Source organism: Mytilus galloprovincialis, chromosome 1, assembly GCF_965363235.1.
Source record: "Mytilus galloprovincialis chromosome 1, xbMytGall1.hap1.1, whole genome shotgun sequence".
Taxonomy (NCBI): domain Eukaryota; kingdom Metazoa; phylum Mollusca; class Bivalvia; order Mytilida; family Mytilidae; genus Mytilus; species Mytilus galloprovincialis.
In genome coordinates, this window is record NC_134838.1 from 101035029 (window position 1) to 101057420 (window position 22392).

A 22392-nucleotide genomic window follows, 5' to 3' on the forward strand; every position below is an offset into this window, starting at 1 on the left:
ACTGGGGCATCCATATACTTGGGACACATTCTTGTTATAGGTAAAATACACTCTCAGAATACACTAATAAACCTGGAGCACATGAGTCAATGTCAACACGAATATTAATTGAATTATAGTATATTGCTATTATTTTGTTGCATGTTTCCTGTAGTATTTTTTTTTATTTTTTATTACTCATGTTTCTATATTTAGAACAACAACACCACTACAACGTGACATATTTAAACTATATTCAAAGTCGCTTTTTAAAGACGTTAGCTAGAACACATTTAATAAAACTGACCTATTTAGCTATTTTTATTTAATGTCAAAAATATGCATCACTAGAATAGATGTTGAAAAAAATTCTGAAGGGTAAAAATAAAGTTTAGATATGTTTTTAGCCTGTCAGACACCGGATCTTCAAGACATGTGACTGTCATGCGTTTTTTTGGCCGTTTTAATTACAAACCAGCGAATTAAAATTAACAGGGTTCTTATATTAAATGGTTGTTCAAACTCCATTCAATTAATATTCTATTGACAATTCTTCTTATATATATCCATAATACATACAAATCAAATCAAATCAAATCAAATAATTTTATTGGTGTAAATTCCTATACAGAAATGATACCAGCCGACATTTACAAAATACAAAAATAAACAAACAAACAAACAAATAAACAAAAAAACAAAAAAAAAACCAACCAAAAATATTTTCTCAATGATCATGATAAGAGATACATATTTTATATTTACATTGCGTGGAGGTGTTATTCATACAATATTATAATCCAAGCTATTACAATCTTAACAACATTATGTTTGCTTTAAATGAATGTTCAAATCATACATATCGCTTATTCCAGCTACACTTACAGTACTAATGTCCATATCATTACTTTTCAAAATGAAACTAAACTTGTCTTGTTCACACATATTAACAAAAGATGGAACTATATCACTTAAATTACTAAAAAGTACATTTCTATTAAGTTCTAACGCTTTACATTGAATGAGAAAATGGAACTCATCTTCAATTCCATCCTTACAAATTGGACAAATTCTCTGTTCTAAAGGTGTTCTAGTATATCTACCAACTTCTATTAGTAATTTACTATTACTAATTCTGATTTTTACCATTTTAGAAATAACACTTTTGTTAAGGTCCAGTAGAAGATATTTTTCTAATTCAAAATTATTTTTAACTTTGCGATATGTTCTTAGTTTATTACCATGACTATTACCATTATTAGAGTCACAAAAAAGAGCTTGTTTCCAGTATTTTATGAATTCCTCTTCTAATTTCTTTTGAAATGAAAAAAGTAATTTTTTCTTTGACATAGTATTTTGATTTTCCCAGACATGCTGAAAACCAAGTTTACCTAATAACACTTTTAATTTACTACAAAAACCATTAGGAAAGTTTAAGTTTTCATTGTATGCTTTCTTTACCATACTCTCACTGTCCATATTAATGATATGAAGCCAGAAGTTAATTGTATTTTTAAGGGCTGACAATGAAAGTGGGAATAAACCTAATTCAGAAAGTACAGCATTATTAACAGCACCTTTATTTACACCTAATGAAAATTTAGCAAATTTTATTTGGATTTTATTTGGACTGAAGTTTGCATAGTTTGACTCGATGGTAGTATTTTGTTTCACTAAACTAATAGTAGCCCAAACTTCACTGCTATATAACAGAATAGGTTTAACGCATGAATCAAAAAGCTTTAAATGTGGTAGTAAATTCATCTTTTCAGAAAATAATAGTTTTCTAATACAAAATATAGCTTTACTAGCCTTTTTACATAACTGATCAATTGCTGTAGTAAAAGATCCAGATGGTTTAAAAATTATACCTAGATACTTGTATTCATCAGTTAACTCTAGTAATTTTCCATTATGATAGAATTTGCACGGCTGGTAATCTACACACGCAGAACATTTGGTTCTGCAATGAAAACCGTGAGAGGATTTTCCGGTTGTGCTTGAGTGGAGAAATTGTCACCGCTTCAAAAGGTATGTACATATCTAAATCTCAATTTTCTTATTCAACTGATCAAAATATTGAAAATCAGAGAATGCTATGCTGTGGTGAATACTTTAACGAAGAAATACATATATCATTTACTGTTGTACGTAGAGTTGAACTCTTACAAAAACAGTTGCCTCACGAGAAATTGCCTAAAAAAGTGACATTTCAATTTTGAAATGGTTCTATTTACAGACCTACAAGTTCAAATTTAGTTTTTTTTTAGGGCAATGCGTATGAATGTTGTTTTTGGCGGCGTGTACGCTGTCCGGGATTGTCAGACGTCTTAATTATTCCAAAAACTACAATTTACATTAAGTCATGCGTGAGGGGATCGGTTCTGATTGAGAACATCGTGAATGCGTGAGGGGAAGTAAAAATCATATCTTTATATTCAAGCTATGAGTCGTTGAAACTTACCTAAATAAGGCTACATTGTTCATGAAAAAACACATAATGTGTGCTAAAAAAATCACTGAGATTGATATTGAAATAAATTGTTGGAACGTAGGGTTTAATAATATGTTTCACGAAGAATAAAAACAAAAAATGTTGTCAACGATAACCAAAAATACTGCAGAGATGTTGGGGAGTATCTCATTCGTCTTGATTCGTCCTTTTCAAACCACTCAATAATGTCCAAAAACTGGTCGAATGCAATGTTGTTCTAAAGGAAAACGTCCACTAATGAAAAAAAATCAAAAATCTTTCCCTTTTCCCTTTGTCTGAGAGTTTATCTAAAGCACTTTGAAAAACTTTTTGTTCTTCCTCAATGTCTTCCATGTGGTCTTTCTCGTGGTCTACTACGTGGTCTTCTTCTGTGACTTCTTCTATGTCTTCTTCGTTGTCTAATACATGCTCTTCCTTATGGTCTTCCTCGAGATTATCTTGGCTTACATCGATGTTCGTGAATAATAAATTCTGTATATCTGCCCTTTTTTTTCGAAAATTTCGTGATTTTGGGTGAACAGATTATGTCTAATATATATAGGTGTTGAAGTTTTGATCGGCGATATACTTTTCTTTAATATATGTGGTGATCTCTGTGACGTACAATGTATATTTGACGACAGGACTAGTCCCACAGGGTTTAGTTCGCTTCGAGGGCGGGGATAACTTTTATCTCCATGGCTTTTTGTAGAGAGTCAATTTTAGTCCTCTTTTCCTTTTACCTTTGAATAATGGCATTTTCTGAATTTGAGTAAACAATTTTAAATAGTTTGATTTCATTGAATCAGTGATCAGTTTACATCTGTTAAAGTATAAGGACAAATCTGTGATGATTTTTAATCAGCATTGATCACATTTATTGAGTCAACAAAAGTCACAAAGCCAAAGATTAAAAATAATTTCTGTACTTCCCCTCACGCATTCACGATGTCCTCAATCAGAACCGATCCCCTCACGCATGACTTAATGAAAAAATGTAGTTTTTGGAATTATTAAGACGTCTATCAACACCGCGGACAGCGTACACGCCGCCAAAAACAACATTCATACACATTGCCCTAAAAAAAACTAAATTTGAACTTGTAAGTCTGTAAATAGAACCATTTTAAAATTGAATTGTCACTTTTTTAGGCGATTTCTCGTTGGGCAACTGATTTTGTAAGAGTTCAACTCTACGTACAACAGTAAATGATACATGTATTTCTTCGTTAAAGTATTCACCACAGCATAGCATTCTTTGATTTTCAATATTTTGATCAGTTGAATAAGAAAATTGAGATTTAGAAATGTACATACCTTTTGAAGCGGTGACAATTACTCCACTCAAGCACAACCGGAAAATCCTCTCACGGTTTTCATTGCAGAACCAAATGTTCTGCGTGTGTAGATTACCAGCCGTGTTTGTGCTTTTTAATAATTTTCCCTGCTTTATTGAATATTATAATTTTGGTTTTATCAAGATTTACAGATAGATTCCATTTTTCACAAAATATATTTAATTACATGTAAAGATAAAAACAGTCTTAGCTTTTCACATTTAATAAAAAATTTTGAAAATTGCATTTTAAACTCCCCAAAATAATGCCTTTGCCAATCTGAAAAAAGTCACAATGTGACAGTTTCAGAACATGAAACATCAACTATTTACAAGTGCGCTTTAGTACTGAAAAGAATTAAATATATTTTTTTGTGATTCAAGCAATAACCAAAACCACAACTTTAGAAAATACTCAATTCCAGATTTTATATCCATTTCCTGTCCGTGTACTGATCAAGTTTTTAATTCATACAAAACAATATGACGCTGTTTTTTGACATACGATTTTTGGAAAAAAATCAGAGTAATTAAGCCTTGACAAAAAAATATAAATACCTAAAAACATTCATCAAAACAAGCTTTAAAAATTTGAGCACACACCAGAATAAAAACTCAACAGTGAAAACCGTAAGCAGTGAAAATTGTTATTAGTACATAAACACATCACATGAGGATAATGCCAAATCAGAGTTTTGAACATGATTTCACGGTCCACTGAGGACATAGAAAATGATTGTGCAAGTGGGGCATCTGTGTACTATGGACACATTCTTGATCTTGTTTGTATTTGCTATTACTCAACTTTGTTTATTTACTACCCTGTCTTGTTTTGGTGCCACATTGTTGTTGAAATACTGTGAAATACGGCAACAAGAAGACTAATTTACAAGCAAGTAATCAAATTTAAATAAATAATGATTTATAAAAAGGTTAAAAATACCTTACATGGTTTTAAAAAACAAATTTCTGTTAAAGAAAAAAGAGGATGTTGAGTGAGTTTATTTTATTGGCACAGTGTCTGCACGACCTCTCAGGTGCTTGGACAAGTAGCTGCTGCCAAATCGCTCTTCCTCTAGGCTTGCATCTGGTTTTATACTTATAGGTTTTTCTAATAAAATGTTGTCAGATCAGGAATTAAATATTCATGTGAAATACATGTATAAACAAAAATTTATTTGTGAAACTGTAATCTCTATATAAAAAGAAAACATAATATGAATTAAAAATTAAAAGTAGCCACACTCTACTGTTTTAAGACTTATCTACTAACTGAGAATAAATTTACTTATACGATGCAGTACGGTAACTCAACCCACCTAAATAGTTATATATCTTAGTAGTAATCAATTTATTCACAATTGCTTTAACTTCCCCATATATTTCACATTTGATTCCCCATCCAATTAAATTTTATTATAAAACAGGTGGTGGGTATGTGTAGCCTACAAATGCCAATTTTTATATATAATTATCTTGGATGCAACACACAATCAATTGTGTTTCCCCTAGAAATCATGCAGACTGTTATATTACTTAAAAATTTATTTAATTTGGATGTAACATGTCTTCTGATTGGCTGACAGTGTTTTGTCTATCAGCACAGAGACATAATTTTGTCATGTGACTGTGACGTCATCAACATTTTTTCATGATTAACACCTGCTTAAATTGGAACCGTAGAATTAAATAATAAGGAATGACTTTAATATTTTTTCTTTTGATTCGAAATAACATTAAAAATGTGGTGCACACTTTTTAATAACATTTTTAATGTTATTTGTTTATAGACAGAAAAAAATTATTATACAATTATATATTAAACAAAAAAATATTGTAAGATGATGGATTATTAGATTTAGGAGATAACTCTATTGTATTTTAAGCTTAGCCTTCGTAAAATGTAGATTTTACTGTTGCAAATTGAGTTTACCTAGCAACACGGAGATGGGTAAACAGATATTTGCGACAGCAAAATCAAGTTTTACGATGGCCAAGCTTAAAATGCAATACAGTTATCTCCATTCTAATGCCACATATGATAATAAATGTCATTTAATAAATATTTTGGCTTAAAAATTGCATAAATGAAAAAGTCTGCGAAACTGTTGCATCGTCTTTAGCATCTAAACAATGTGACGTCTTGGTGTACTCTGGATGTCAAACATGAATACTAAACATATTTTTACTTTTTGTACTCTTCAGAATGGGTTCAAAGTAGAAAAAAAGAAGATTTTGAGGCTCAAAATGTGACGTTCTTGTTTATTTATTGAGAAATTACATACCCAAAAAAAATCTGAATTCAAAATGGCGGCTTTCTTTAAGTTACAGACTGGTAAATCGTGGAATCTAACCCCTCAAAATATTTGTTAACGTCCAATGACAAGTATCGTTACAAACTAATTTCATTAGAATAAAGATTTTTCCTATAGTCATTTATGATAATTTTGCCAAATTATGTAATCACTTAGATGTATGTCATGTATGTACAAAATTGAATGTACCTACATGCATAGACAAAATGATATTTCTTAGATACTGGATAAATGATTTTTTTGGCTGATATTTTGACGCTCAGGAGTTAAACTGGAATTGCTTGTATTTCTTGCTTTCCTACACAAGTATGTTCAAATCTAATGGTTTTTTTTTTAAGACAACCATATGTATATTCCTATTATTTTATCTTTTCAGTTAACATTCTGTTTGCAAACAATGATGGAATCAGATAATCAGACATGGGATTTCTTATATGTAGCTATAAGATAGTGTGATGGAACTGGAAAATGTTTTATTTGTTCAACTTTGAGAAATGTAAACCAAAACAGGTTTACACATTAAAAATCAGCAAAAAAATTGCTAAAATATAAAATAAAAATTTTCTGTCAGTTCATATCAATCAAAATGGTAAACATGTTAGTAAACCGAAAGACCAGTTTCAAGGAAAACTACCCAGTGGCAGATTATGGCCCAGACGAGAACTTGAATGATAATGCAGACATCGACTGGGTTAACAGAGCGTTTGTCAGGAGATTGCTTCGGTTATGTGCTTTTGTTAGCATTCTCTCTGTTAGCATGAATACGCCAAAAACATTTGAAGAAAATAAAGGCTTGGAATATTTGACCTTCATTTTTGACCTGATTGTTACCTTCCTCTTTACTGCAGAAATGATTGCAAAAATGCATATTAGAGGTATTTATAAGGTAAATATAAACAAATCATTTTTATCTTGATACTCTTCTCATGGATTGTATGTCAGTTTTTAAGTTAAGTAATTTTAATATTTTTAATCATTTAAGAATCTTTCAATTAATCAGCTAATAAACAGGAAAATATGCTGTGTTTGTGACATCATTGAGTTCTGTGCATACAGTAGTTGATATCAGTGTATTCATTCATTCACAAATATTTTTTAGTTTAATAAAAAAAAAAAACCACCATAACATAATTTTCAAAATATCTCTTTAAGTTATGTAATATTAAAGGAAGGTATAAAGAAATAGAAAAGAATGGAAATTTTACTCCTAGAATTAGTCTTTTCTTATGCTTAGGAATATATGCATAATTATATGACCTGCATTACCTCTTGGTTTCAACAACTTTCACATACTTGTATTTTGATTGTGTTTGTAGGGTGAGAATGCTTACTTAAAAGATAGATGGTGCAAGTTTGATGGGTTTATGGTATTGTTTCTATGGGTGTCTGTTATCCTGCAGGTAAGGGAGAAATAATTTTGTTGATGCATACTCATATTTTCTCTCTTTTCATTTTTCAATATACAAAATGTACATGTATTTATACTTTATTTTGATTCAATGGAATACAGAATGGGTATGTAATTTATGACACAAAATCTCAACATGCTCTTGACTAAATTAAAAGCTAAGGAACCACAGAGTTTTGTGTTTTGTTGTACAAAATGTACATGTAGATTTTCAAATATGACATATATGATTGTAATTATTAAAATGGAAGTATATGGTGTAATCAATTCATGTCACAAAATCACTACATGGCCATTATATGATTCAAAATTGACACAATTACTTGATTTAAAATTGATCCTGTTGATGTTTTTTTACATGAAGCTCATCTGCTGTGATATTACAAAATTTGTGTTGTTTCCAGGTATTTGAAATGACGGATATAGTACAACAAGAATGGTATCTTTCTGTTTTGAGATGTCCGAGGCCACTCATACTCATAAGAGTCTTCCGAGTATTTCTGAAATTCCAACTACCAAAAGCTAGGATAAATTCAATTTTCAAGTTAGTATGCACAAAATGAAAATGAGGATATGTGGTTTGATTGTAAGTTAGACAACTTTCAACGAAAGACCAAAGGACAAAAAAGCTAAAATTTACTGGTCATTGTAAACACCAATTAATGAGACACATTTTATAATCAGCTGTAAAAGGCACCAGGTTTGGGAAAAAACCCCAACTAAAAGCTGATTTATAATTATACAACAATAAACAAAAACAATAATGGCAGACTTTAAACAACAACCACTGCATTATATGTTTGTAAAGAATGGGGCAGGGTTACACATGTTTGTGAGTGTTCAATCCTTCTCTAAAATGCATTACCTAGGACAGTTGATTAACAGCTTAAGATGAGAACAAAATTTTAAAAAATCAGATGGAAAGTGCTTGTCGCACAAGTAAAGAAAATTGTGAATGAATTAGATTGTCAAAGATGATTATTTTCTGTACTTAATTTCAATTTTATATTCATTTGAAGGTTATTATTTTAATGCTTACTACATTTATTAATAAAATTGAGAAAGGAAATGGCAAATGTGTCAAAGCGACAACAACCCAACCATGTTTGGTTGTCATGTTTTGGGATTTTTGTCAAATTTTCGGAATCCTCTGTTTTTTTCCATTTGAATGCCTTAAAAAAAATTGACCATTGACCCCCATTTTTCTTTTTATAAATCTTTTGCATGTATAATTATAAGCCACCTATGAAATATTTGTTATTTTTTAATTGTTTTTGAGAACTTTGTCAATGATAAATCTATGAAATTTTAAGAGAGAACATTTTCCTGCCAAAATTTCAATGGCTAATAACTCGAAAACGAGCACCTTGACCTATATATTTTGTATACTCTTTTGGTTCCTTTATTAATCCCGTATCAATATATACTAGTGTTATGAAAAGCTTGTTATTTTGAAACTGAATAGCGAACCTCCTTAATTTATATTTATAAGAAATTATTTTTTTCAGACGTTCTGGTCGACAGGTTTATAATGTCTCCATATTTTTCCTGTTCTTTATGTCATTGTATGGTATTTTGGGTGTACAGTTCTTTGGTGAGCTGAGGCATCACTGTGTGAAGAATTATGTCAACAGTACAAGGTACGGGTACTTACAGGAAACAAATATGTTTTTGTTGATATCTTATGTATATTTGTTCATTGCCATGTAATGTAACCTTTTGTTTTATAAGTTTAGTAGTTCCTGGAAAAAACATGTTACGATAAGTTCAAATAAAAACATGCAACTACTGTTGAATTTCTAGTTGTATATGTTATATTATGGAAATGTGGTTTAACATGCATGAGACAACAATCCAACAAGAAACAAAACTAAAAAAGACATCCAAATGTCTAAACCTAGCAAAAACGACTGCTGACACATAAGTTTTTATACAATTATTGACTTTAATACTCAAAATTTACAACAACTCTTCAAATGGTCTGCAATTTTATTTGCTATGGTCTACATGTTTGGCCTGCATGGCAGGCTTCATCAGAACTATAAATGAGGTTGATAAATCATCATATCAACTGATATCAAAAGTCAACAACTGTTTTATTTTATGACTTTTTAATAAATCTCCAAATTACTAGCATATGCTAAAGATATTTAGCTGCACCTTGTTATTATACAAAGTATATTTGTGATGGTATAGTTGCTAGATTTTAAAAGTTGAAATATTCAATAAAATTCATAAAAAGAAATGAAAACAGTAAAAACAGAGGATTTACATTTCATCATTACTCTACTTCATTGGTGTTGTAAAAATAACTAATTAGGTCAATGTTGGCTTTTCCAAATCTTTTATTAACTTCTGATGCTTTTTCACACACTAAATATAATGTTTTAATAAAGAAGATTCAGTTTGCTATTTCTCTATGAGAAATTAAAATTGAGAATGGAAATGGGGAATGTGCCAAAGAGACAACAACCCGACCATAGAAAAAAACAACAGCAGAAGGTCACCAACAGGTCTTCAATGTAGCGAGAAATTCCCGCACCCTGAGGCGTCCTTCAGCTGGCCCCTAAACAAATATATACTAGTTAGTGATAATGAACGCCATACTAATTTCCAAATTGTACACAAGAAACTAAAATTAAATAATACAAGACTAACAAAGGCCAGAGGCTCCTGACTTGGGACAGGCGCAAAAATGCGGCGGGGTTAAACATGTATAGTCTGATAAATAAGTTTGTTATTGATTTAACTTATGTTTGCTTTTGTAGTGATTTAACAATTCTTGATCTAGCCATACCTGATGCTTTCTGTTCCCCTGTACCTGAATACGGCTATCAATGTCCAGAGGGGATGAAATGTATGGCACTTGAACTGCCAAAATCAAAGAGAGGATTTGATGGATTTGATGAATTTTGTATGCATTATTTTATTTAATACACTTGTATCAAAATTTACAGAACAGTTTGTACCAGTCTTGATAAATGGAACATTTGTAACAGTTTTGAGAGCCAGCATTAAAATGTGGCCATTATTACCATATTAATACAATTACAAGATTTACCTATAATATACTGTAAAAGTAGTACTTAATGGAGGGCATTCGTTTATTTACCATCTCTTGAGGCAATATGTGCTCAACTTGAAGTAATATGCTCATAACTAGTATTGTTTATAACAGTTCACTATTGATAGATTTATTCCAAATTTTTCATACTTTTAGTCATTTTTGTCTCTTTAAGGTAGCACAATACAAAGATTTTATAACTCCAACTCCCAAGTTTTAAAATGCTGTAACTTTCTTAATAATGCTTGAAAAATTATAAAAGTGGTAGTTTTGGATAGCTAACAGATTACTCTTTCAAATTAATGCAATGTTAGCATTATGCAACAATTATGTAACCAATTATAATGTTAACTGTGTCTAAAATATTTTTCACCAAATTTCCACTTTCAAATGAAATTAGCTTCTGCATAGGTATCCCTAGAGGGTTGATTTTATTATATGTTGTTCCTATGGCCATTATCTACAAAAGGGTGTCTCAGATTTCAGATAGAATGTATAAAACAAATTTTACACCTAATCAAACATTATCTTCTTTTATGTGGTTAGGATGTTTACACTAATTAGAGATTTATGAGAGAATGGAATACCATAAGAACAATTTGAGACACCCTTTTGAAGCCCATGATGTGTTGATTAAGATTTCGTTAAAATTTTCTGTATAGTTAAAGAGATGATAGAGCTAAATTCATTCAAGTGAACTGACCCAGATTTTGCCACTAATTACATAATAATTGATTACATAATGATTGCATAATAAAAATATTGCAACCATTTAAAAGATTAATCTTTTATCTATCTATATATACCTCTTTTATTATTTTCTATGCATTCATAAGAAAGTTACAGCATTTTAAAGGTTAGTGATTGGAAGTAAAAAAATCTTTGTATTGTGCTACCTTAAGCTATTTAGATAATCATTAAATTCTGCTTAAAATCACTTACATTTGTTCATATAAGTTGCTGAATTCTGAATTGTTTTAACATCATCAATATTTTTAATTTTCAGTAACTAGTTTTTTTACTGTATACGAGGCAGGATCCCAGGAGGGCTGGGTATTTATGATGTACGATGCTTTAGACAGTTTACCATCAGCACTAGCCTATCTCTACTTCATATCCTTGATATTTCTGATGGCCTGGCTTGTAAAGGTATAAAGATCAGTTATTTTTGTAGAAAAATAGACCCATTTTGATTATTTTTTATTAAAGCAGACAAATCTTTCATCAGCATCTGTGATATGACCACTTTGTTACTTTTGGTTGGGTTAGTTTGAAATTCTTGATAAAATTTAATAGAAATAACATTTGAATAGCTAAAGTTGGCAAAATATTTTGCTATTTCATTGAAAGATGAAAAAGGTAAAATGACTTGAACCTTACTTTTCTGTTGCTCATTTATTGTTTAACATAGTTTCAATCAATTATTTTTTGTAGAACATATTTATTGCTGTTATAATTGAATCAGTAGCAGAGATAAGGGTACAGTTTCAACATATGTGGGGCCCACGAGGAAGTGCTGCAGACTCAGATTCTTCTCAGGTAAATCAATATTATAGGGATTGACATTTTTACATCCTCAGTATAGTTATTGCAGCGTCTTTTATAGCTAAGAATATTTCATTCCCAATAGACATGGTGTCTGCATTTAAGAATTGAATCGTGGGTCTTGAATACCCTTTATGCAATCTATTTTATCTTGAGCAATTAGGTTTCCATAAATTATAATCATTGTTTGTTTATGTAAAGTTTTCATGTTTTAATGACTTTATTTTCATTTTCCTATGGAGTGCTTGTATTTTTACACCATCGTTCAATACTTCATATACACTCATATCGACCTCATGTAACTCATTCATAAAAAGGATATAACATAGGATTATGATTGAAACAGCCAAAACAAATGATGATGATGCCAAAAGCTTACATGTGAATAGATTCATATTTTACTACGAGAGTGCACTCAAAGCATTTGAAGAACATCATATTAGAATAATGATTTTTGGGATACGATTGCTTTCAAGCAATCTGTAGACTTTTTCAGTTGACTCAGGGCTGCATTCCCTCACGTCAACTGTTTTATTCTAAACATTCAGCAACATCTCAGATTCTTATGATTGTCTTGCTTTAAAAGGTAAAAACAAGCAAAAGGATTGAACATAAACAACTTTCCTGTAATGTATTTCCCTTGACCTATATGCATGTTTTTAACAACACGGAAAATCAGAATTAAGCAGTATTTACATTTAGTGTTTTTATAAATTTAGAAACACGTCAGAGGGAATTCCGCAGTTTTGATAAATGGGAGAGTTCTCTGAATTCCGATAATTCTATTTCTGTTATACAAGAATTGAAGTGGAGTTTTTCCATATTTTACCGTTATGAAACTGATATTTGATGATTTGATACTGTACTCTCATAAAGAAATGGAGAACCATTCATCATATCATTTAATAAACGTTCTTGTTCCAAATCGCAAGTCGCAGGTTTGTTTATGTATTAATGCGCATGCGTTTAGTTTTCTTGATTTCAAGGGGTAACAGATTGTCAGAGTGGTTGCTCTGGATTCCCCGCTTCATTGATTAATTTGAAACTCATGGGATTCTTTCTATGTCTGTCTGCTATTGAGGGTTATTGTTGTAGCATAATTTTAAATCATATGCATCATTTAAATTAAGATAAATGTAGTCCACATCGTAAAATTTTACCTATAACACCCCTTCAGCCGAAATGGAGTCTTCCATATTATCGTTTCGAGTTGTCTCCCTTCCGGAAGTATTTTCTGTCAAAATGGAAATACATACGACTCGTCAAGAAAACTTAACTCATTATATGTCGATAAACGTCGTATTATATTAAGAACGATCACAATTTAATCAGAGGAGTGTGTACGGAAAGGAGTCATGCCCACTGACCCAAAGGAAATTAATATTTAAAGAGTTAGAAATGAGGTTCCCCCTAGAATTAACGGTGATAAGATATGAAGTGAAATACCTTCTCTCTCTCTCAGTGACTGCTGTGGAAAGTAAACTTGGAATTGATAGTACAAAAATAAAACACAATAAGTACATTGCTCATACACTTGTATCCGGGATTGGCTATTTTTAAAGTTTTGTGACTATTCAGATTATTACATTTTAAAATGTGCAGTTGAATTAGTTTTGAAAATAATACTATCCAGCTGTACCAGGGCTGCCAAAAATGTGTGAGATTCACACATGTTCATGCTTTTTTGCGGCAGTATCCTTGGATCTATTTTTTTTCCTCTTTGATCTTTTCAATGTTGGCTAAATCTCACGCATTTGCTTAATGAAAAGTTGGCAGAACTGCTATACATGTGTCAATGAAAACTATGGCAATCCCTCAGAGCATTCTGCTCTTTGATTTTATGCCCCACCTACAATAGTTGAGGGGCATTATGTTTTCTGGTCTGTGCATCCCTCCATCTGTTTGTTTGTTTGTCTGTCCATCTGTCTCGCTCTAGGTTTAAATTTTTGGTTAAGGTAGTTTTTAATGAAGTTGAAGTTCAATCAACTTGAACCTTGTACACATGTTCCCTATGATAAAGACTTTTCTAATTTTAATGCCAAATTAGAGTTTTAACCCCAAATTTCACAGTCCACTGAACATAGATAATGATAGTGCCAGTGCGGCTCACAAGTACTATGGACACATTCTTTTTTATCATATGAAGGCAAACTATTGTATGCTAAGATTCTCTGATTGTGCAATACTTCAACTGAAATTCTATGTCGGATGATGATTTAAAATATGCATAGGAAATAAAAACAATCTTCTGTAGATTTTTATTTCCAATTACAATTGTATTGTTCATACTGACTGAAAGTACTACAATCAACAATTGTATTATAAAAATACATAAACAGAACTTTGCACATGGGTGTTTTATTGTTGGAAATAATGAAAATAAAGCTCAGTAAAATAATTGCAAAATTATTTTTTTAGGTGATTAGCTCTGAAGGTAACATGTGGAAGATGGTACTTATAGATGAGAACAAAGCTAAGGGCCTGGCTCCACCTTTCTTCCAGAAGATACTGTGTTCTAATGCTTTCCACACTTTTATACTATGTCTAGTGTTAGCCAGTAGCATCACTGGAGCTAATCTCTCATTTGATTACAAAACTAAATTTAACGATGGGAAACCTGATGGATTCTATTATGCTGAGGTTTGTTTTAATTAATAAAAGAACAAGTACTGTGGATTCATTTATTTTCGTGGGCACCATTTTTTCGTGGATTGATAAAATCTGCTCTTTTGTGTATATTTGAGTTAGTTGTTTTGCCAAAATATTTAAACAACCTTATTGAAAATTTGCAGCTTGTTGAACATTTAAATTTGTGGTTCATGGGTACCCATAAAGTTCACGAAAATTGGTATTCAACAAATAATGATGAATCCTCTGTATTGCTACATAAAATATCAAGAAACCCACATTTGGAGTGTTTTCAGTTAAATCTTCTAGTGATATGACTAGACTTGTGTATACATACTCCTCTTAATAAATAGCAATTAAAACAGTAAATTCAGGAATTAATGCAGGCATTTATTATTGTAAATCCTTGCCACTGCAAAATGTAAATCTTATTTTGAAATTAATCCATGGCAGATAATCATTACATTTTACAGAAGTTATAGTTGAGATTTTATTTTTGTGATTCTGATACTGTTGCATTTTATGACAACGTTACAATAATTTCTGTATGGATAGTATATGCCTTTCGCCTCTGAATAATTTTGAGTTTCCTTTGAGCATATGACTGGGCAATTTGGCTCTGTTATTTATGTAGCAGCATCTAACCACAGTTCCCTTCAATCCTTTTACTGATAAAAGAGACATTTAATGTTGAATATTTCTGTATATTTCAGGTTGTATTTACCTTACTGTTTGACCTAGAAGCTATATTTAAAATTTGGTGTTTAGGACTGTATGGGTATCTAAGAAGATCATTACATAAATTTGAGCTGTTGTTAGCAATTGGAACAACTCTGCATATTATTATCCCTGAATTATACAGGACACAACTAACATATTTCCAGGTAAAGCTACATTAAAGGGAATGGGACTTAAGGGAGGTGGCGGGTATAAATCGTAATTTTTTTAAAATAGGATTTTGCTGTATTTTTAGCTCACCTGGCCGAAAGGCCAAGTGAGCTTTTCTCATCACTTGGCGTCCGGCGTCCGGCGTCGTCCGTCGTCGTCCGTTGTCGTCGTCGTCCTGCGTTAACTTTTACAAAAATCTTCTCCTCTGAAACTACTGGGCCAAATTTAACCAAACTTGGCCACAATCATCATTGGGGTATCTAGTTTAAAAAATGTGTCCGGTGACCCGCCCAACCAACCAAGATGGCCGCCATGGCTAAAAATAGAACATAGGGGTAAAATGCAGTTTTTGGCTTATAACTCAAAAACCAAAGCATTTAGAGCAAATCTGACATGGGTAATATTGTTTATCAGGTCAAGATCTATCTGCCCTGAAATTTTCAGATGAATCGGACATTTCGTTGTTGGGTTGCTGCCCCTGAAATGGTAATTTTAGGGAAATTTTGCTGTTTTTGGTTATTATCTTGAATATTATTATAGATAGAGATAAACTGTAAACAGCAATAATGTTCAGCAAAGTAAGATCTACAAATAAGTCAACATGACCAAAATGGTCAGTTGACCACTTTAGGAGTTATTGCCCTTTATAGTCAATTTTTAACCATTTTTTGTAAATCTTAGTAATCTTTTAGAAAAATCTTCTCCTCTGAAACTACTAGGCCAAATTTAACCAAACTTAGCCGTAATCATCATTGGGGTATCTAGTTAAAAAAATGTGTCCGGTAACTCGGCCAACAAACCAAGATGGCCGCCATGGCTAACAATAGAACATGGGGGTAAAATGCAGTTTTTGGCTTGTAACTCAAAAACCAAAGCATTTAGATCAAATCTGATATGGGGTAATATTCTTGATCAGGTCAAGATCTATCTGCCCTGAAATTTTCAGATGAATCGGACATTTTGTTGTTAGGTTGTTGTCCCTGAAATGGTAATTTTAAGGAAATTTTGCTGTTTTTTTGTTATCTTGAATATTATTATAGATAGAGATAAACTGTAAACAGCAATAATGTACAGCAAAATAAGAACTAAAAATAAGTTACTATGACCAAAATAGTCAATTGACCCCCTAAGGATTTATTGCCCTTCATAGTCAATTTTTAACAATTTTCTTAAAATTTGAAGATTTTCAATAACATTTTCCACAGAAAGTACTGTTATAGATAGAGATAATTGTAAGCAGCAAGAATGTTTAGTAAAGTAAGATCTACAAACACATCACCATCACCAAAACACAATTTTGTCATGAATCCATCTGTGTCCATTGTTTAATATTCACATAGAAGAAGGTGAGCGACACAGGCTCTTTAGAGCCTCTAGTTCTATAAATGAACTTTATCATATACTTCATAGAAAATATAATAAAATAATGGGTCATTGTTCATTTAAGCTCACAGTCTGCTTTCTAAAGAAGCATACATTTTTGTACAGGTACTTTTTTTCTGTTGAACTTATAGGAGAAATAGAGGTTATATCGAAATAAAAAAAAAAAAAGAAAATTACAGAAATCGCTTAGTTTGAGTACAGCTTATTTGAAAAAAAGAATAAAAAATATAGGTCACTAATGAGTTAAAAAGATATTTCAATTTAAATGCAAAAAAAATGGCAAATTTTTGCACCAAAGGGAGATAATTTGGAGCTGTATCAATGACATATACATTTAAAAAATCTTCTGTTGCCAAAATGAATTGATTTTTTTGTTGGAAAATGACGCTTTCAGCGGCATGTTTCCGATATCATTGACCAGAAAGGGAAGTCAATTATGCCTCCGCCTACCGCATGTGGTTTCATATTTACTATTTTACAAACTAACTGGAATCTGCTTGTCTTACGCTACACTCGAACAAAGTGTTGTAGTCGAGCATGAACCAGTTTACATACTTTATTTTATTTACAAAAAAAAAAAAATCTTGACCTGTCCATATTTTTTTATTATTATTAATGGTATTTGGAGCTATCCCTTTGTTATATTTTTCATATTTATTTAAACTTTCAATTTAATGCACATGTCTTACAATCTTAATCGTCGTGTATAAATTCATCCGTTTTGTTATGGTGTTGGACTTTTTACACTCCAATGATCAGCAATCGCTAGACAAAATAGTTCTCCTAAATAATGTCAGCCTTTCTTACCATTTCAACTAACAACCATTAAAAAAATATTAATCGGAATCATCTTGATATTCCTTGGATAGATAACGGTCTTCATTCAGATTTACGAAGTTTTTAATAATCTGAAATTAGTAATAAGGTGCATATGAATCGTCTGATGACACATGGTCTCCGGTCCTTCTTATTACCAAAAAGATAGAAGTGTACCAACACAATATGTCAAGATACTCATAAATCTATTTTTATAACTTTATTGATTTTGTGAAGTAAAACTAAAACATTGTTAGAACATTAAAGATATATAATTAATCGAGGAAAAACTTGATAGTCTTTTCGTTTTACAAACAACTGCCTTCATTATAGGAAAATATAATGTGTCCGTGTTGTTCCACTTTTTGCTGGTTATTAGAGAGGTCGAAGTACCGGAAATATTGCGACTGTTTACTTTTCTGTTTCACTTTCTCAGGATAAATGTATAATTATTGATCTCGATAGGTAAGACTTCGTATACATTGATTTGACGATCATTTCTGCATTACTTGTCAATCTGAACTTCAAATTTGTTCAAATTTCAAATAACATAGAAAGGACGTTATATTTCTTACTAGTCCAAGCTGAAAATTACTACTAAGTCTGGGGCATCAGGCTAGTGGTTAATATCGCAAACTGGGACTCAATCTTTGTTTACAAAGTTACAGCAGCAGAGTCTGTAACTGTATCTGTATAACATGTGAATAAATTGTCGATAGCTATACTGGCTTTAATACAACGGTTTTGAGAGAGCACCGCCGATTTATTGGCGGGGCGTGAGAACAGATTTGAAGCTTTCTACGCTTGATGCGTGCACAAAAGTGGCGTCTAGCTGATTCCATGCGATCACTGTCTTACAAAGAATGAGTTTGAATATTGTACGGTGTTTTACTTGGTGGAATGTCAATACACTCACAGTTAGAGTTATTCTTCACTTGCTTTTCCACAATAATTGTTGCTTGGTATTCTTTGAATTTCTCGGCAGTTATTGTTCTCTTCGGACATGCTTTTTTGAGAAATTCATCTAGTTCAATAGCGGGAATCAGCCCCTCAACTTCTTTTTACATAAATACTAACTTTGGCTTCAATGCCTTGTTCGTCCTTGTCTGGAGATCTTGTTGTAGTTCCAGTTTGGCAAGCATTTTGGAGACGTATCCGTCCTCTCTTGACTTGTTATCTCTGGTGATAAATTTTGCCGCTTGACGTGTATCCTGTCAAGCTTGTTTATTTTTGTTACCTGGCAGGGGTCCCATACTATGGCTCCATATTTAATTATAAGATCCATTCCTAAAGGTCTAGTTCATTGTTCTAATCTGACACAAATTTCAATAACTGGAATGCAACCCAAGTTGAATATATAGTGACCCACTATACATTTGTAACAGCATAATCACTTGAAATTGTGTTTGATACCATGATGGTTCAATGGCATAAACTTAAATGGAGACAGAACTTTGACATGAAAGACGGTGGGTTAGTGCAAAATCAAAAACTAGCTTACTATGATATATGGTTAAAGAATGAATATCAATTATATGAGTCAAGGGCAGAGTTGTTATAAAGTATTAAAATGGCAGAGAAGTGGTTTCAAGTTTCATATAAAGCGACCTGACTGACATGAAATAAAACTAAGTATCCCTATTTGTCTAATCTTCAAGGTGAAATAAAACTAGTATAACAATATAATTACAACAGAAATAACTATGTCACTAGTAACTTATTTAATGAGTATGTGGGGTATTAGTCCTATAACATATGACCTCGGGGGCATTGTTTACTATTTCTATTTACTGTTCTGATAAAAAATTAAATTAATATCAATGTGCCACACTTCGCATTAAAAAAAAATTAAAAAATGAAAATATCAGTATAAAAACGTTAAAAATTGAATAAGAATGCAAAGTCATATGTTATAGGACTAGTGGGGAATAAGAGCTTGTTACACCAGGCTGTTCATAATCATTTGGTTTGAAAAGGTTACTAGTAATCTGTATTCTTGATTTAGAAAAATGTAATTGCAAGAAAAAAATCACATTACTTAGAATACTGTAGATCATTCAGGTAGTCTTTATTTATATGTACAAAAGAACAGCCAGTAGTCATTGGATATTATAGATCATTTAAATAGTCTTGACCTATTTATTTGTACAAAAGAACAGCTAGTAGTCATTGGATATTGTAGATCATTCAAGTAGTCTTGACATATTTATTTGTACAAAAAAAACAGCCAGTAGTCATTGGATACTGTAGATCATTCAGGTACTCTAGGGTGACCTATAGTTGTTAATGTCTGTGTCATTTTGGTCTTTTGTGAACAGTTGTCTCATTGGCAATCATACCACATCTTCTTTTTTCTATTCACCTATTTATTTGTACAAAAAAACAGCCAGTAGTCATTGGATACTGTAGATCATTCAAATAGTCTTGACCTATTCATTTGTACTAAAAAAACCAGTCAGTTGTCATCTTCACTTCACACACACACACATATACGAATATCAATTATATGCTTACGAGACATGTTGCAATGTTAAACTAATTACAGTATTTGAAAATCAAGACTTGCATAAAAAATATCCCAATATTTGAGACAGTGGCGTCATTTTTCCTCAGAGCTTTCAGCTCTTTGATTGTACCATATGATAGAGAAACAACTAATAAAGAAATAAATAAAATTTGTAATGAAAAACAAAACGATTAAATTTTTGCTGAAATTTTTGTACCCTCTAGCCTTCTTATAGGGTTTTTATAAGGGACAAAAATGCATTTGTCATAAATATTTAATACAGGTGGCCTTAACTTGCTACCCTACGTTAACTTAGTTTTAATTGAATTGTAGAAGGAAATTGAAAATAAATTACTTTTTGGTTCATAATGACATGATAAACACTAGATTCAAAGACATAGTTTCTGACTAGAAGCAATTTTGTCCAACCAACCTGTATTTAGATAAGAGAAGATGTGGTATAAATGCCAATGAGACAACTCTCCATCCAAGTCACAATTTTTAAAGTAAACCATAATAGGTGAAAGTACGTTCTTCAAAATGGAGCTTTGACTCACAACAAACAGCAAGCTCTAAAGGGCCCCAAAAATTTCTGGTGTATTACCATTCAAACAGGAAAACCAACAAATAATTTTGAATTCAACCATTTTTAGGCACTATCTTTAAAAAGACTTCTATTTTTTAACAACATGATGACAAGATTATCTTATTTTACAAAAAATACTTTGTCACTAGTTGTAAAACAATAAAGAAAAGCAAATTAATTCAAACATAAACCATAAACATTTCTTATAATTAGAAATGTCATATACAAATTATCAATACTTATCTTTATTTAGGTGCTTGGAGTAGTAAGATTGGTGAAAGATTCTCCAATGCTTTCCATGCAATTATGATATATCTTGGAATGAAATGTTATATAAAAATTAACAATGCTTATCTTCGTTTAGGTGCTTAGAGTAGTAAGATTGGTGAAAGCTTCTCCAATGCTAGAAGACTTTTGTTTTAAGGTAGGATTTTATAAGATAACAAAGACTGTATTCTTTATGTAGTATTTCTGGTGCTCAACATTGTGAAATTTTATTATCCATTGCAAATGAATCATGTTAATGTAAGGCATATGATTTCAAGGGTTTGAAGATATGGATCCATAATAGGTTGAAATATTCAATTTCTAATTGCTTTAAAGGATTGTTAGAATTGTTTCATATCTTTGTGTTAATGCTACAGAGTACTGAGTTAAAATGGCCTCTCGCTATACATCTTTTATTTGTTTGTCACATGGATGGTTTGTAATGGAGTTAAATGTGTTTGTTAATATACTTTCTCGAACTTTTGAAAAGGATTCACTTGAACATGATGTTTGATACCATTGAAATTTCATTTTATTTTATTTTCAGATATTTGGTCCAGGGAAGAAACTTGGAAGTTTAATCATGCTGACCATTAGTTTGTTGATTATTGCCTCAAGCATTAGCCTGCAGTTATTTTGTAATATCCCAGACTTTGAAAAGTTTTCAACTTTTCCACATGTACGTAAAATTTTACATTATTATAAGATTGGAAAAGGTTATCAGATTCTGTATAGGACATTATATTATAGTAAAATATTTGATAGTACCTTATTATAAATCCAACTTAGTAACATGAAAAGCTTTTGTCATTTCAGTCTTCTCTGATACCATACTTACGGAAGCATTAGATTAAACTTGCTTCAGATTATCTTACATATAGAAATCTACTTTTGAAAATCCTCTACAGAATCTTGTTGTAATACACTTGTTTATGGACTTATTATGGTATATCTTGTTTTAATACACTTGTTTATGGGACTTATTATGGTATATCTTGTTTTAATACACTTGTTTATGGGACTTGATATGGTATATCTTGTTTTAATACACTTGTTTATGGGACATAAAACTTGGCAAATTGTTTATATCTATTGACGTAACCTCCCTCTTGTTATATACATTAGATTTTATGTTTCCGAGTTAAGATTTATTCATAAAAAAGTGGGTTTTTTTCCCAGTTTCAGACAATAATTCTTT

The 22392-nt window shown here is 31.3% G+C and overlaps 1 protein-coding gene across 4 annotated transcripts in view; it reads left to right on the plus strand.

Moving 5' to 3' along the window:
• LOC143047338 (sodium leak channel NALCN-like) overlaps positions 1–22392 on the plus strand; it is a 54233-nt gene that overhangs the window by 548 nt on the left and 31293 nt on the right. For all 4 annotated transcript variants that reach the window (XM_076220375.1, XM_076220381.1, XM_076220387.1 and 1 more), the window contains exons 2-12: positions 6480–6989; positions 7420–7503; positions 7916–8055; positions 9020–9151; positions 10280–10425; positions 11582–11724; positions 12010–12114; positions 14539–14760; positions 15462–15632; positions 21292–21351; positions 21742–21873. In XM_076220375.1, the coding sequence (XP_076076490.1) occupies positions 6690–6989; positions 7420–7503; positions 7916–8055; positions 9020–9151; positions 10280–10425; positions 11582–11724; positions 12010–12114; positions 14539–14760; positions 15462–15632; positions 21292–21351; positions 21742–21873 (1635 nt within the window). In that variant the 5' untranslated portion in view covers positions 6480–6689. The remainder of the gene's footprint in view (positions 1–6479; positions 6990–7419; positions 7504–7915; positions 8056–9019; positions 9152–10279; positions 10426–11581; positions 11725–12009; positions 12115–14538; positions 14761–15461; positions 15633–21291; positions 21352–21741; positions 21874–22392) is intronic.